The 14085-nt window shown below is 44.6% G+C and overlaps 1 protein-coding gene across 1 annotated transcript in view; it reads left to right on the forward strand.

The window, feature by feature from the left end:
• DHX35 (DEAH-box helicase 35) overlaps positions 1 to 14085 on the forward strand; it is a 66048-nt gene that overhangs the window by 23669 nt on the left and 28294 nt on the right. The window contains exons 6-11 of the mRNA XM_059406998.1: positions 1477 to 1538; positions 2374 to 2443; positions 4625 to 4684; positions 11074 to 11186; positions 12289 to 12385; positions 13222 to 13380. Coding sequence (XP_059262981.1) covers positions 1477 to 1538; positions 2374 to 2443; positions 4625 to 4684; positions 11074 to 11186; positions 12289 to 12385; positions 13222 to 13380 — 561 coding nt within the window. The remainder of the gene's footprint in view (positions 1 to 1476; positions 1539 to 2373; positions 2444 to 4624; positions 4685 to 11073; positions 11187 to 12288; positions 12386 to 13221; positions 13381 to 14085) is intronic.

The following is a 14085-nucleotide window of genomic DNA, read 5'->3' on the forward strand; positions in this document are numbered from 1 at the left end:
GATGTCTCTACCTGGCCTGACCCACCTTTGTATCTGGGCTTTGTTACCTGAAGCTGGTTTCTGGGACTTGTCTCCAAGTAAATCCCCTGGGGGAAAGGGAGCAGGGACAGTTTCTAAATAGGTCCTTACAGTTACCTTTGAGGTTCATTTTGCTGGGTAAAGAGAATATTCTTCTGTACCATCAAATATATTTGAAGTAGGTAATTTTCAGTGAGCCACAGAACCAAATGGTCATTTTTGTCTCTTTTACAAGACGTGTTTATATTCCATTTGATCATCATTTTAGGTGCTCTGCTTGTAACTGGTGCCTGTCATCAGTGGCATGTCCTTCCCACTGCTGTATGTGTGGCAACTGGTCCTGGGCCCAAGAAAAATGTGAAGGAAACGTATCCTGTAAAAACACTTAAGCTACAGTGGATGGGGCAGATGGTTACCCTTGTTCAAGTCCTGAGTTATTTTGGATGGCAGTAATAACTACTGCATATTTCTGAAGAATTTTATAGATACTCATTAACCGTAAATACTAATATCTAATACTCTTTTTAAAAAAGACTTATTTATTTTAGAGAAAGAGAGAGAGGGAGAGGATGACAGAAGGAGAGGGAGAGAGAGACTCTTAGGCAGCTTCATGCCCAGCGTGAGGCCTGACATGGGGCTCAATCCCATGACCCTGAGATCATGACCTGAGCAGAAATCAAGAGTTGGCTGCTTAACAGACTGTGCCACCTAGGTACCTCCCGATACTCTGGAACCCCGTGTGTCAGGTTCTGTGCTGAACACTTCCCCTGTACTGTCTCTCTGAAGTCCCGCAATAACCCTCTGAGGCAGATACTTTATTATTATTTCCATTTTACAAATGAGGACTCAGGCTTAGAGAAAGTAGGTAACTTGCCCAGGCTTCGCACAGCTAGTCAAGGCAGAATGAGGATCAGAGCTCCCAGCCCACTGACACCGCAGATCTCTGTTTTTAACCAGAGCCCTATCCAGCCTCTCTAAGGTAAAAGCAGTCGAAGCTGAGGTTTAATAACCTTAAGAGCTGCAGGTATGTGGTCTTTGGGACATTTTAAGAACAATGATCTCAGACTTATGTCCTTCCCGTGCAGACAAGATCTGTCTTCACTGTTTGTCCACAGTACCAGTAGCTCAGGCCCAGAGGAAATGGGGCTGAGCCAATGTTAAGATAGTAAATGCCAGGTTGAATTCTGCTGGAAAATTTACAGGCTGCACCTGAACACCCCATGATTAAAGTCTTGTTTGTGTCCAGTTCCATTGCTTGATCGCTAAAGTGTTGGGGCATTTCCTCATGGTCCTTTGTGGGAATTGTCTTGTACACACACTGGCGAAGACATTGTATGCATTTGGTTACACTTGAACTTTTTTTCTTTTTTTACACTTGAACTTTTTGAAAAAAATCATTAATGTACAGTGTAAATGAATTATTTCTAAAACTTTGTGTTTTTTTTTTTTTTTTTTTAGTTCCTGACTGATGGAATGTTGGTCAGGGAAATGATGGTTGATCCATTGTTAACAAAATATAGGTAAATGTGCTTTTCCTGTGATAACTTCCCCGAAGTTTCAAAAAGCACCCAAGTAGTTGTGTTAGTAGCTGGGACTTAATGACTGCCTTCAGCTGCCTCAAAGCTTTTTTCTTTACCTGGGCTGTTGTGACCTTTGATGCTTTCTCAGAATTTACTAACCGTAAAAAATGGGCACATTAAAATCCCTGTCATTATTGAATAATGTGTCGACTTGTCCTGCTCTTGGCCCTGTTATGTCCCAGGACCGATAGTGATTGCAGATCACAGCACAGAACTGGGCAGTGTTTTGTGTCACGCGTGATATGCAGAGTCCAGATAGTTAGTTACACTGTCTCCCTCTTTGTGTGTCTTTGTCCATTACTCATGGCATTAACTTTGTGCTACATAGGCTCTGTGGTATTCTGGGGAAGGGCATTAAATTTGAGTCCTGGGCACACACACACGACACAGCTGTGATCACGTGTCTTTTTGCTGTTCTCTGCAGCTTGAGTCTTTGCGTGGTGGGGCCTTGTTCCTATTTTTTGTGTGCTCTATGGAGTTATGTGTTATATTATAATTTAAAATCAGATATTAGGTCCCATGGGAATCCACTATGGGTTATAAAGCTCTTTAAAGATAGCAGTAAATATACTGTTTTCTTCACCAAGATATGTTGGTGTCACCATTTTTATTAGCTTAATAGTTCCCTCCTTGTCAAGGGGGAGTTACTTAGCTCAACTTTTGATGCAAGGTGACTGCACGGGCACTGGACACACAGAAGTCCCATTGATGATCTGGGTGGGATTATGTGGGTGGTTTCATTGATGCTCACCAAGGCCTTCCCTTTGCTTCTTAGTGCCATCATGCTGGATGAAGCCCACGAGAGGACCTTGTACACAGACATTGCCATTGGCTTGCTGAAAAAGGTGTGACTTTGATGCATGACTTTTGTTTTTGTGTTTTTGTTTTGTTTTATTGCTTGATTAGGAAAGTCATTGTAGAAGCTTTGAAAATCCAATCAAATATGAAGGAAAAAAATTAAAATGATCTGTAATTGTACCCATTCAGAGAAAATCACTGGTGGAATGTTGCTATGTTTCTTCTTTTTTGGTGTGTGTGTCTGTATGTTATGTGCATCTGTTTTGGCATAAGAGGGATTGGACTGTATGCACTAATTTGTATCTTTCATGTTTCTCTTAATATTACATCAAAATCCTTTTTCTGTGTCATTAAATATTCCTTGAAGACACTGTATTTAATAATGTCTATACAATCATATGTCTCTACCATAAAGTATTTGACTCTTCCCTTATTCTTAGGCATTTATATGGCTTTCACTTTTGAAGTATTTTATTTTATTTATTTTTTTAAAAGATTTTATTTATTTATTTGATAGAGAGAGACAGACACAGAGAGAGCACAAACAGGGGGAGCAGCAGAGGGAGAGGAAGAAGCACACTCTCTGCTGAGCAGGGAGCCTGGGTGGAGCTTGGTCCCAGGACCCGGAAATCCTGACCTGAGCCAAAGGCAGATGCTTAACAACTGTGCCATTCGGGCACCCCTGAAGTATTTTAAATCATATTGCAATGAGCAACACCTTTATAATGAAATCTGTTGCCTTTTTTTTTTTTTTTTGAAGTTTTTATTCAGACACACTACAGAATTAGAGAAGGGTCTAATGACCCCTCTGTGCCCATTATCTGGGTTCAGCTGTTACAACTCATGGCCAGTCTTATTTCAGTCTTACCTCTCCTCCCTTCCTCTATTTTCTGATTGTTTTCCTTTGGGCATATTCTCAGTCACCGGACTCTAGAAAGAGAGGGTAGACCGAGGTGATTAAAAGCATCGGCTCTGGGTCAGACTGCCTGGGTTCAGATTCTGACTGCTGAGTTTACTCATCTCTGAAATGGGGATCAGGGAAGTTTCTACCTCTGTGCTAGTACACTTCCCTCTATGGCAGCCGCTAGCTACCTGCGGCAGTCAGTTAATTAAAATAGAATAAAATTAAAAGTACAGTTCCTCTATCACATTGGCCAATTTTCAAGAGCTCTGTAACCACACATGGCTGGTGGCTAGTGCCTCGGACAGGACCTCTCCGTCTTTGGAGAGCAGTCTCTTGGACAGAGCTGCTCTAGGTCATCATTTATTGTGAGACTTAAATAAGATCGTGTAAAATTCTTTGGATGGTGCCTGGCACAGGATCACAAATAGACTGAGATCCCACCTTTGTACAGATTAGAACAAGATGCCCACACTCAGAGGCTGTCCACAGCTTGGGGAAGGGAGGATGTTCTGGACTTCAGATGCCCCTAACCTCCTCAGCCAGGCATCCCTGTGCAGCGTATGTACTGCGTGGCTGTGTGCATAGACCCAGGAATAGCCCATCACTTACTACATGTTAGTTGCCATTCTTTTTGTTTTCATGATGCTATTCTTTGGCCAAAGGTTTATACTTTTGATACTGATTAGGGATTATCCCACCTGCTTATTATTCTTTGGGGAGCAGTATAATAAGAGGCTTATTTCACTAAATTTTTGCCAGCCCCGAGTATTAGCCTTAAATAAGTCTTTGGTAGTGCAATAGATGAAAAAGTAGTGTCATGTTATTGTGTATTTTTCCTATCCTTTATATGATCGTTTCTTCTCTGCTTGTTGATCATTTCTTTTTTTGAATAGCTATTAAGATCTTTGGTCCGTATTTCTGTCTCAGTGTTATCATTCATTGTTTGTTGCTTTTAATGTACTTCAACTGGGGATACATAGATTCTGACTATCCAGAGATCGAGGTATTAGGAAGAAATGGTTTTACCTTTGGTAAATTCAAATTCAGTTCCTAAAGCTCCTTTAAACTTTCAGTAAACATTTTTTTTATCTTTTTATTTTGGAAAGTTTTACTATTTAAACAATTAGGAAGAATAGTATAATGAACCACCTTTTTACCTATGACTTTAATAGTTACCAACTTGTAGTCAGTCTTATTTCATCTATAGGCTTGACTCCTCAGAAATACACACTGATTTATGCTGAAGTAAATTGCAGGTACCTCCAGAACATGTCATCTCTACATATCATGCTGTTTCATTGTTTCCTAATGCCTTCTTTTTTAGATTCAGAGAAAGCGAGGGGATCTTCGATTAATTGTAGCTTCAGCCACTCTGGATGCAGAGGTACGAACATTTCCCGCCTCACCCTGCTGTCCCCTGTAAGCACAGGGGTTCTTGGACATATCCTTGGGAAGTTACCTTTAGCGAGAGCCCATCTTTGACAGAATGGCCTACCTTCCTTATGGGGCCATCTAATGTCCTAGATTCCAGGTAATCAGAGGATACTCCTTTTTAGCTTGTGGGTGGAAATTAGCCAGTAATTAACCGAGTTCATAATTACATACTTGTCTTGTTTCTCTACATACTCTGTTTCTCGCCACATAGGCAGTTTCCTTAAGGTTATATTTCTGAAGTTTATTTATGATTGTAGCATTTAGGTTTAGATATTTTGTGTGCAGTTGAAGTTTTCCATGTGCATATAATAATTAATGTTGTAATTTTTATGGCTCAGTTTATACTGTTTTTCTCTCTTACCTTTAATATTTTAATTCAAAACAATAGTTCAACTCAAATAATATTGACCATTTATTATATAGAAATATATGTATGGAAATATATAAATGTAAATGTAAATATATAAATATATATACACATGCTCAGTGTGGTGCTGGCTACCGGTGCTTTGTAACCCTCCTTGACTTCTTGGGAAGCAGACACAAAAAATAGATCAGTATGTCAAGGTGCTGAGATAGCCAGAGAGGGGCTGCTTAAGGCTAGCTGGCTGGAGAACATCCAGAAGTTTTCACAGAGGTGAGACATCTAATTTGATTTCAAAAGATGCATAGAAGTCTGCCAGATGGGCAGGTGTGGGGAAGGGTGCCCTAAACATGCACAGAACCCCAGGGGCGTGAGACTATGTGTCTGAGGGGCTGGGAGGCAAGTGGACGTGGGGGTCTTACTTTGCCTGGAGGGCCTTGTGGGGGACAGTCTCTGCCCCCCAGTCACCTCTCTTGTCACCTCTCTGACTTCATTCCTGTCCAGTCTCTCCCATTCTCCTTACACTCGGGCCTCACTTTGCTGTACCTTAGAAAGACCCAAGTACACTTCTACTCTGGGGAGACCCTCTCTCTAAACCATTCTTAACCCACATGTTCTCATGGCTCTTTGCTCATTTCGGTTCAGTCTTGACCACATAGTACCCTCTCAGAGAGGCCTTTCCTGAGCACCCTGATGGAAACAGCACCCTGCTGCTCTCTGTTGTCTTACTCTGCTAGTTTTTCTGTTTAACACTTGTTTCTACCTAGCATTACATGCATAGACAAGTGTTTTTTCTTTTTTTTAAAGATTTGATTTATTTATTTGATAGACAGAGATCACAAGTAGGCAGAGAGGCAGGCAGAGAGTGAGAGGAGGAAGCAGGTTTCCTGCTGAGCAGAGAGCCCGATGTGGGGCTTGATCCCAGGACCCTGGGATCATGAGCTGAGCCGAAGTCAGAGGCTTTAACCCACTGAGCCACCCAGGCACCCCACCAAGTGTTTGTTTATTGTGTGTCTTCTGTAGTGAAATATAAGCTCCGTGAAGATAGGGACTTTGAATGTCTTACTCTTTATTTTACCCTTTCACCTAAAACAGTATCTGGCACAGAGTAGATGCTCTAGGTTCAGTGATTTTTGATAGAATGGGAAGCAGTGGGGGATTAAAATGGAGACGCTGGTAGGCAGCAGGTGATGAAAGGCCTTACAGGCCAAGCAAAGGAGGAAGGATCTGCCTTACACCTGGTTGGGAGCCCTGGGATGGTGTGGCAGTGACTTGATCATATTTGAGTTCTAGAAAGATCACTCTGGGTGTTGTGTAGAAGAGGCAAGAGTAGCTGTGGAGATAGCAGTCAGCGGGCCAGTTCTGTCATCCAGCTGAGATCTGAAAAGGGCCTTGGCTCCTGGCTCCTGGTCTCCCCATGGCTTCAGGGATGCAAAGCAAGTTGAAGAGAAAAAAAAAACCTCAGCGTGGCTGAGAAAGGTGTTTGCGTGTGTAGCCCGGCTGGTTTCTCAGACCTTCTCACAGGCTGTAGGAACGTGTTATCTTCAGTCTGCGCATGATGACCTTTGGGTCAAAGCTCTTTGTTGCTCTTTGTTGTAGAATTGTAGAATTTCAATTTTGTTGTAGAATTACTTCGCGCTCCCCCAAGCATGGCACCCACTGGAACGCTGGTTTGAAGGCCATACCCAGTCTTACCTCCCGCCATCTCCTCTATGCCTGTGTGGCCCAGAATGCCTTCCTGTGTCTTACTTTTTACCTTTGTCACCACCCCCTAGCAGTTTTTACTATGTTTGAAAATTACCATGTCCGATTCTTAGAATTGTCAACATCTGTGCTTCCGATATCCTTTCATTGTCTTTTGGTGTGGCACAGAGATATAAAAAAAAAAAAAGAGCTTCTTTCCTTTCTGCCTGCAACAATTGGTCTAGATAGACCTTTTGGATTAGTTTTCCCAAGTGGGAAAGTGGAGTGTAGGAAACTTGGCATGGCCTGGGGTGCTCTGATGCAGGGCACGCTGGGCCTTTAGCGGCCATCAGCTGGGCCTTTGGTGGCTGGGGCATTTACTCCTTCACTCATCCTTGCCCAGCATGTGTGCATGATGTGGGACCTGGCAAGTAGAGTCCTTCCTGTGTGACTGAGGGCCTGCAGGGCTTGGGAGTCCTCACTGAGAGTAAGAGGATAAGGAGAGAAAGCAGGGGGTTGGGGGGGCATGAGGGGAGAGTGGAGGTAGCAGGGTATGGCTTTGGGCGACATTGGACCTGGAGGCCCGAGCATGCCAGACCCCCTCCCTGGTGCCCCAGCTGCTAGGTCTGTGGGCGACAGACTAATTCCAAGCCCTGTTGCTCGTAGGGATAGATGCCCTCTACTCTGCTTTCGCTCAAGGCCCCGGGGTGACCCAGGCTGGTGGTGAGGGCACCAGTGACGGTGGCTGGGAGGCAGAGGCAGAGTACAATGGGGCTGATCACATTGTGGCCTCGATTGAGTTAGCCGCTTCGTTAATGTAAGCCTAACTACGTGAGCAGTTATAGAACATGACCAGGTATAATTATGAAGTATTAATTTTTTAAGACTTTATCTATTTGACAGAGAGTGCACACAAGCGGGGCGGGGAAGCTTCAGGCAGAGGGAAAGGGAGAAGCAGGCTCCCTGCTGAGCAAGAAGCCTGATGCGGGGCTCGATCACAGGATCCTGGGATCATGACCTGAGCCGACAGCAGACACCCAGGTGCCCCTAACTATGAAGTGTCAACTTGACCGTTATATCACAAGCTATCGTTTTTCTTTTTTTTGCTTCCATCCACATGGCAGAAATAGGGTTGCTGACAACTCCTACAGTTTTGGTCCAGTTTCTTGGAGAGAGACTCATTTCTCTTTCCAGATTCCTAGAGAAGGAACTGGGGGTCAGCTGGGCTCAGGTACCTGCTCGGGACCAATCCGTGGATCAAGGGCTGTTGGCCCAGGGTGGGTGTGTTACGTAGACACGGCTGTGGGGAGCCCACCTCTGTGGGTCAGGTCTGAGCAGCTGCCAGGAAAGGAAGATGGCAAATGCCCACAGCATTTACATTCTGCTTCATAGACTGTCCTCTTGCTTTTTGTCATTTTACGTTCCTCGCTGTGTGTCTGTCGGTGTGATCCCACCTGTTTAAAACCTGACTCACACTGTCTTTTTCCCGGTGAAATGAACTTGTGTTCGTCTCACTCTTGCCTTTTCTTCACTGTCTCACGAGGTGTCTGCTATTGATCCTAGATTTATTATTAGCCTGTAATTTTCTGTATGTGCGTGTTTTATTTTTCTAGATAAAGATAAAAGGTAAATATCTTAAGGATACAGATCTCATGCTTTCTCCGTAAATGCTTGAATTTTATTTCTTGAAAGAGGAACTTCCGATCTGTTCTGTTCAGCACCACATCTTCAGAAATGAGGCCTAGCCATTTTCCCTGTTCTGCCTGCCTACTTGGTAACATTCCGCTCTGTTCAACAAGTTGTTCTTAAAATCTTTCTTCTCTATCTGCCACTTTGAGGTACTGCAGTTCTCCCCTCTCTCCTGCTTCCCGGAGGCTTCCCCTTCAGACTCCTTTGCCGGCTGCTCTTCCTTAAGGCTGCCCACTGCCATGGGCCCTGGTTCAGTCGATGCTTTGTGCTTGTGGCCATCCCGATTGTGTTCCTATGCTCCAGCTGGAGCCGTTAGCAGCTGGCTTGTCACCAGCTGCCTAAACTCACAGACTTGTGACTTGCCCTGTGACTGTTGGCTTTTCTCTCGCAGTCTCTCTCTCATCGTGGTCATTTGGGCTCAAGATTTCCTTTGCTTTAGGAAGTATTCTCCCTGGGCTGAGAAGTAGCCCGCTCCTCCCCAGCATGCACGTGCGGGCACTCGCAGTCTCCGATTGCCAGGCCCCATGGCTCATACCTGTGGCACGCTTTGCTTTCACCCGGCCCATGCCCCGTGTTTGCCTTCATTCTCTCCTCTGAGCTATTCCAGTACCTTCCTGAGTTAGCTTGCCTCCAATCTGTTGCCCCTGCCCTCCTCCAAAATGGCCACCTGAACCAGGCATCCACAACAACATGACATCTGATGATGTTATGCCTGTGCTCAGTGCCCTTGTCTTGCCCATCAAATGAAATGCCCACAGGCATTTCATCTGGCCCCTTTAGAGTGATGATACGATCACTGACTAGGTACACAGTCTAAGCCAGGCTGGTGCTGACTGCAGTCACACCCAGGGTAGATGGCAGTGTGTCCTTCTGTAGACGAGAGGACTAACTCAGAAGGGGGGGGGCATGCCTTAGACCTTGGGCTCTCTCCTTTGTCGGTGTCCCCTTTATGTCTTAGTTTATATTCTACACTCTCTAGAATCTACACTCTCATCCTGGGACTGGTTGTCCCGTCTCCTTCCAGGCAGGAATTATCTCCTCATCCATTCAGGCTTCACCAGGGGGCACTGCTGCCTCCATAGAGCCTTCCTGAAGGCCACTCAGTGCTGACCTTTTCTCTCTGAGTAACTTATGGCTTTATTTTCTGGTCATGTGGTCATTCTGCCTTGGTTTGTGTTGGGATTGGTTCTTGGCATGCCCATCCCCCCTGGATTATGCACTCTTTTGGGGTGCGGGGGAAACTGTCTCTTCTCACTTGTTTGCATCACTTGTAGCGTGCCTGTGCTGTGCACACCATGGGACACAGGAGGGCTGAAGTCATTTGAACCGAACTGAGCCTGGGGGGAGTAAGGAATGGTGCCGGGGCATCCTCAGAGCACAACATGGTTCTTTTGTTGGCATGGGGCACTTTTGCATCTGTGCCTACTCCTTACAACCTTGAGGTCAGTGTATCGCATCCCATTATTCTGTAGTTCAGTCGGTTGACTGTTGTAGAAGTCCGTTCAGTGTACTCGATGCAGCCCTCAGTGCAGTCCAGGCTCCCGGTGTCCAGGAGCGGGCACCAGCATGTTCGTAAAACTATACGGGGAAGTAAAGGAGGCAGGACTGTGGTCACATAGCTAGACCTCCCAGGATAGTAGGAAGCGATGCCCAGCCAGGCCTGTAGGGGACTGGAGTAATCCCTGGTGGTACTCAGATGATGTATTCCACCCGGCAGGATTTCCCTGTCCCTCTGCCACTGACACAGCAACTTCCCCCAGCACTCAATCCCCTGCCAGCCCCTCTGTGTATCTGGGGTCACATTCCCCGAGAGGCAGTCTTCAGTGGACTCTCCCTGCCTTGTCTTTGGCCAGAGCTCTTGTGCCAGGCCTCCCTGTAGACTGCCAGTCTGGTGGCCAAGTGCCACTTAAGAGGACATAGCCACCTTCCCTGGAGGAGCCTCCAGGAGCTCCTTCTCTGCTCAGGGTACCAGGGGAGTGCCGGAGAAGTGTGTAATGCCTGGCCTACCCCGTACGAGATGCTGTGCTAACTCCCACAGGGCATGGGAAGATGGAGAAGACACTGTCCTTACCTACAGCCTGGGGAGCTTATAGTAAATATATAACTGTGACACTAGGACCATACCTAGTGTTCCCAGAGATAAGAGCTTTTAAAAAAAATTGATAACCTTGTATGATCAGATCTGTGCTTTTCAGATTAGAACCACACATCAACCTGATCTAATCTGTATTTAATTTGAATCACACCTTTTGGACCCATTTCACTATTAAAATACAGGAGATAAAAATAAGTAATACCACAGCTACGTGTTGACCCAGATACATTAGTAATAATATGATTTTAAAATCTAACCTTCATTATTTTTTTATTAAACCTTAGTAAAGAGTCTGGCATTGAAATGTGATTCCTTAAAATGGTAATAATAAAAATAGGAATTTTAATAGTTCTTTTGCAACTGCTAATTTGTGTTATATATATCCAGTCTCTGCTACCCACCCCCTGTTCTGGCAGTTTTACATTATTTTCTTTCTTTCAGTGAGTTACCATGAACCTTTTTTTTTGAGAGAGAAATGAAGTATTGTTTTTCTTTTTTTTTTTAATAGAAATTTCGGGATTTCTTTAATCAGAATGAAACCAATGACCCAACGAGGGATACTTGTGTGATCCTTACAGTAGAAGGGCGAACATTCCCAGTGGATATCTTTTATCTACAAAGGTTTGATGATACTTGTGTGTGTGTTTGTGTGTTTTCACCTGAATAGTCAGGGAATTTTCACCTGTTTTATTTAGGTTTTCATTTTTTCAAGCTCCAACCAGCAGCTCGATACAATTAGAAACCAATAAGCACTGTTCTGTGCCGAAGAAATAGGATCATTCAGATTTACTCCATAAAAGTATGCAGCCCGTAAGGATCTTGCATTTTTAATGATTGTGATTAGCAAACTGGGCCTGAGTTATGGAATGGGAAGCCCCGAGGGCAATATCCCAGGCTGCTGAGAAGAGCCTGTTTTGTGTCTCCTGTCCTGGATCGGATGTTCTGGAACCCTGCTCAGTATCACCGCTGAAGGCAGTTGAAAATCTTGACACTGATGTGCAGATTTCTATGAGTCTGCGGTTAATAGCTCAGTTGGAAAGAGCAAAATGGTAACAAGATTACAAGGAGGAGGCTTTTGATAGTCTTCAGAACTGGGCTTTACAAGACTGCCTGTCTGGGAGGTCAGCGGTGGTGATTTGAATCATTTGGTTCTTAGCTCTCTACATCTTAGTGAGAAGGCCTGGTTGACATGGTTGGGAGGAGTCCCCTAAGATAGGAAGAGACCACCCTCTACCTAGTCACTGGACAAAGACCAGGAGCCTGGTACGGTGCTTGATAAATCTGAAGAGTTGTGGGTGTGACTTGTGAGTTTTTCTTGCTGGAGAGTATATCCATTAGCTCTGAACAGCCGACTCTGACATGCTGTCCGTGGTCAGGAGGGAAAGTGGAAAGGGAGTGCGATCTAGCACCGGGACCGCAGCAACCGATTTTCATCAACCAGGCATCTTCGCATGCTAAAGATAGCACCTTTGTTTGCATGGGTTTTTATTTCTTTGCAAATAAAGCCAAGAATCATGGTATACATGTAATTATGGATTACTTTTGAATGCTGCCTTTAAAAAAAAGGGGGGGGGAGTGAATGTTTTGTTTATTCATATACTGTTTATCTACCAGGCAGGCCCAAACTAACTTGCATGAAGCTTTGCTGCCAGATTATTAGGGTAATTAATCTCTAATTAATGAGCATGTCCTAGTGATGATTTTATCTCCTACATCTTTTCAGTCCTGTTCCAGATTATATAAAATCAACTGTAGAAACTGTGATGAAAATTCACCAGACAGAGGGAGATGGAGACATACTAGCATTTCTGACTGGCCAGGTAATTCCACTGGAATTTTCTCTGTTGAACAGACATGTCAAGACAGCACCAAAATTAAAACAGGGGACTGCTCCTTTACCTAGCCATTCATTTCACGTTTTATTGTATTTTGTGTTTACTTAATTGCGCAAAAAATTGTTTGGATTGATGTCATTCATCTATTGACCAGGTTGTCAGGGAATCATTCATTCCCACCTGTTGTATCTGCAGAGCGTTCAGTATATTTTAAGTTTATTAGTTGAGTCCAAAGTAAATGATGTAGTCACTGGGCTGTTTTGTTTACCATGATGACATACTACGTTAGGCACATTTCACGCGTGTGTTTGCTCCTGCAAGCCTCTTTCCCAGTGATAACCGTCTGTCCTGGAGGTGGTAGGTGGGCACCTCTCTGGAAGGACAGCTGAACAAGCCCACGAGCACTTTTCAGAACCACCCTGCAGCCGTAATCTTTTCCACTGTCAACACTTTCCACGGTTCCGTAATCTCTCCTAGGGAAAGCTGCTAGCGATTTCTTATGTTACAGCTTGTCCATATGTATGACATACTTTGTTTGCCACAGTACCTGAAAGCTGAGCAGGATAGGAGCTCTTCTATTCACTGCAGATAGTAAAGATTTCAGTAGTAAATCTGACACTTGCAAATTTTCACCCCAGAGGCACCGCTGTTCAGTAGCATTTGATTAAAAACCACCCCAAGCAGAATGTGGTCACACTAGAAATCATGGACCTGACCATAATTAAAACTTTGATCCCGACTTTCGTTTTCTTGCAAGTCTGATAAAATGACATGCTTCAGATTGATCTCGGTTTCTTTGGTTCCTGGTTGGATGTTTTTAGGAAGAGGTGGAAACTGTCGTGTCTATGCTGATCGAGCAGGCTCGGGCGCTAGGTCGAACTGGGATGAAGAGACACCTCCGGGTTCTCCCCATGTATGCTGGACTGCCTTCCTTTGAGCAAATGAAGGTGTTTGAAAGGGTGTCCCGCAGCGTCCGAAAGGTGAGACTACCCCGATAATCAGGGCTGTTTGCAGCCCCTTCCCTAGGCACTGGGAAGATTTTTCTTTTAATTGAAGTGAAACTTGCTAAACCGGGAGGTTTCTTTAAGACTTTAAGGTCCATGTTTCTGTGCGGTAGATCTAAAAGCACAGAAAAAAAAAGCAATAAATAGTACGTTGTAGAGATTTCTAAACCTGCCTCTCGGAGGGGTTACTCTGACAGTGATTCTCAGAGCAAGTGACTTTCCCTTTGCCAGCTCAGTGTTTCCCCATGGCACAAAACCAGTTTGGCTTCAACGACCATCTCTGTGAATTGTGATCAGTCGGGAACAATAGATAAGTTACTACAAGTGGTTTCTAAACCATTTGTTTCAGGCATCAGTTAACCTGTAGAGCCAGATTTGAATCAATTAATTCAAGGTGGGGCTTGAAAATATTTAGTCTTGAAAATGGCGTGGGGGAAAGGATGTGGTGAAAAGCACTGGTTGGAAGGAACCAGCAGGCAGCCAGTCTGCATCCTGCTCATCAACCCCTGGGCCTTACTCGGCTTTCCTTCCCATTGGATGAGGAAGGCACAGAACCGGCCCGAAGCTGGCTTAGTGGAGCTGTTTATCAGCAAATGGCAGGGAGGACAGTAGGCGAGGAATGGTCTGAGGGTCCACTCCCAATTCAGACCACTTGGGAGAAGGTGCTCATGGCCATCAGGA

Source organism: Mustela nigripes, chromosome 7 (genome assembly GCF_022355385.1).
Source record: "Mustela nigripes isolate SB6536 chromosome 7, MUSNIG.SB6536, whole genome shotgun sequence".
NCBI classification, from domain to species: domain Eukaryota; kingdom Metazoa; phylum Chordata; class Mammalia; order Carnivora; family Mustelidae; genus Mustela; species Mustela nigripes.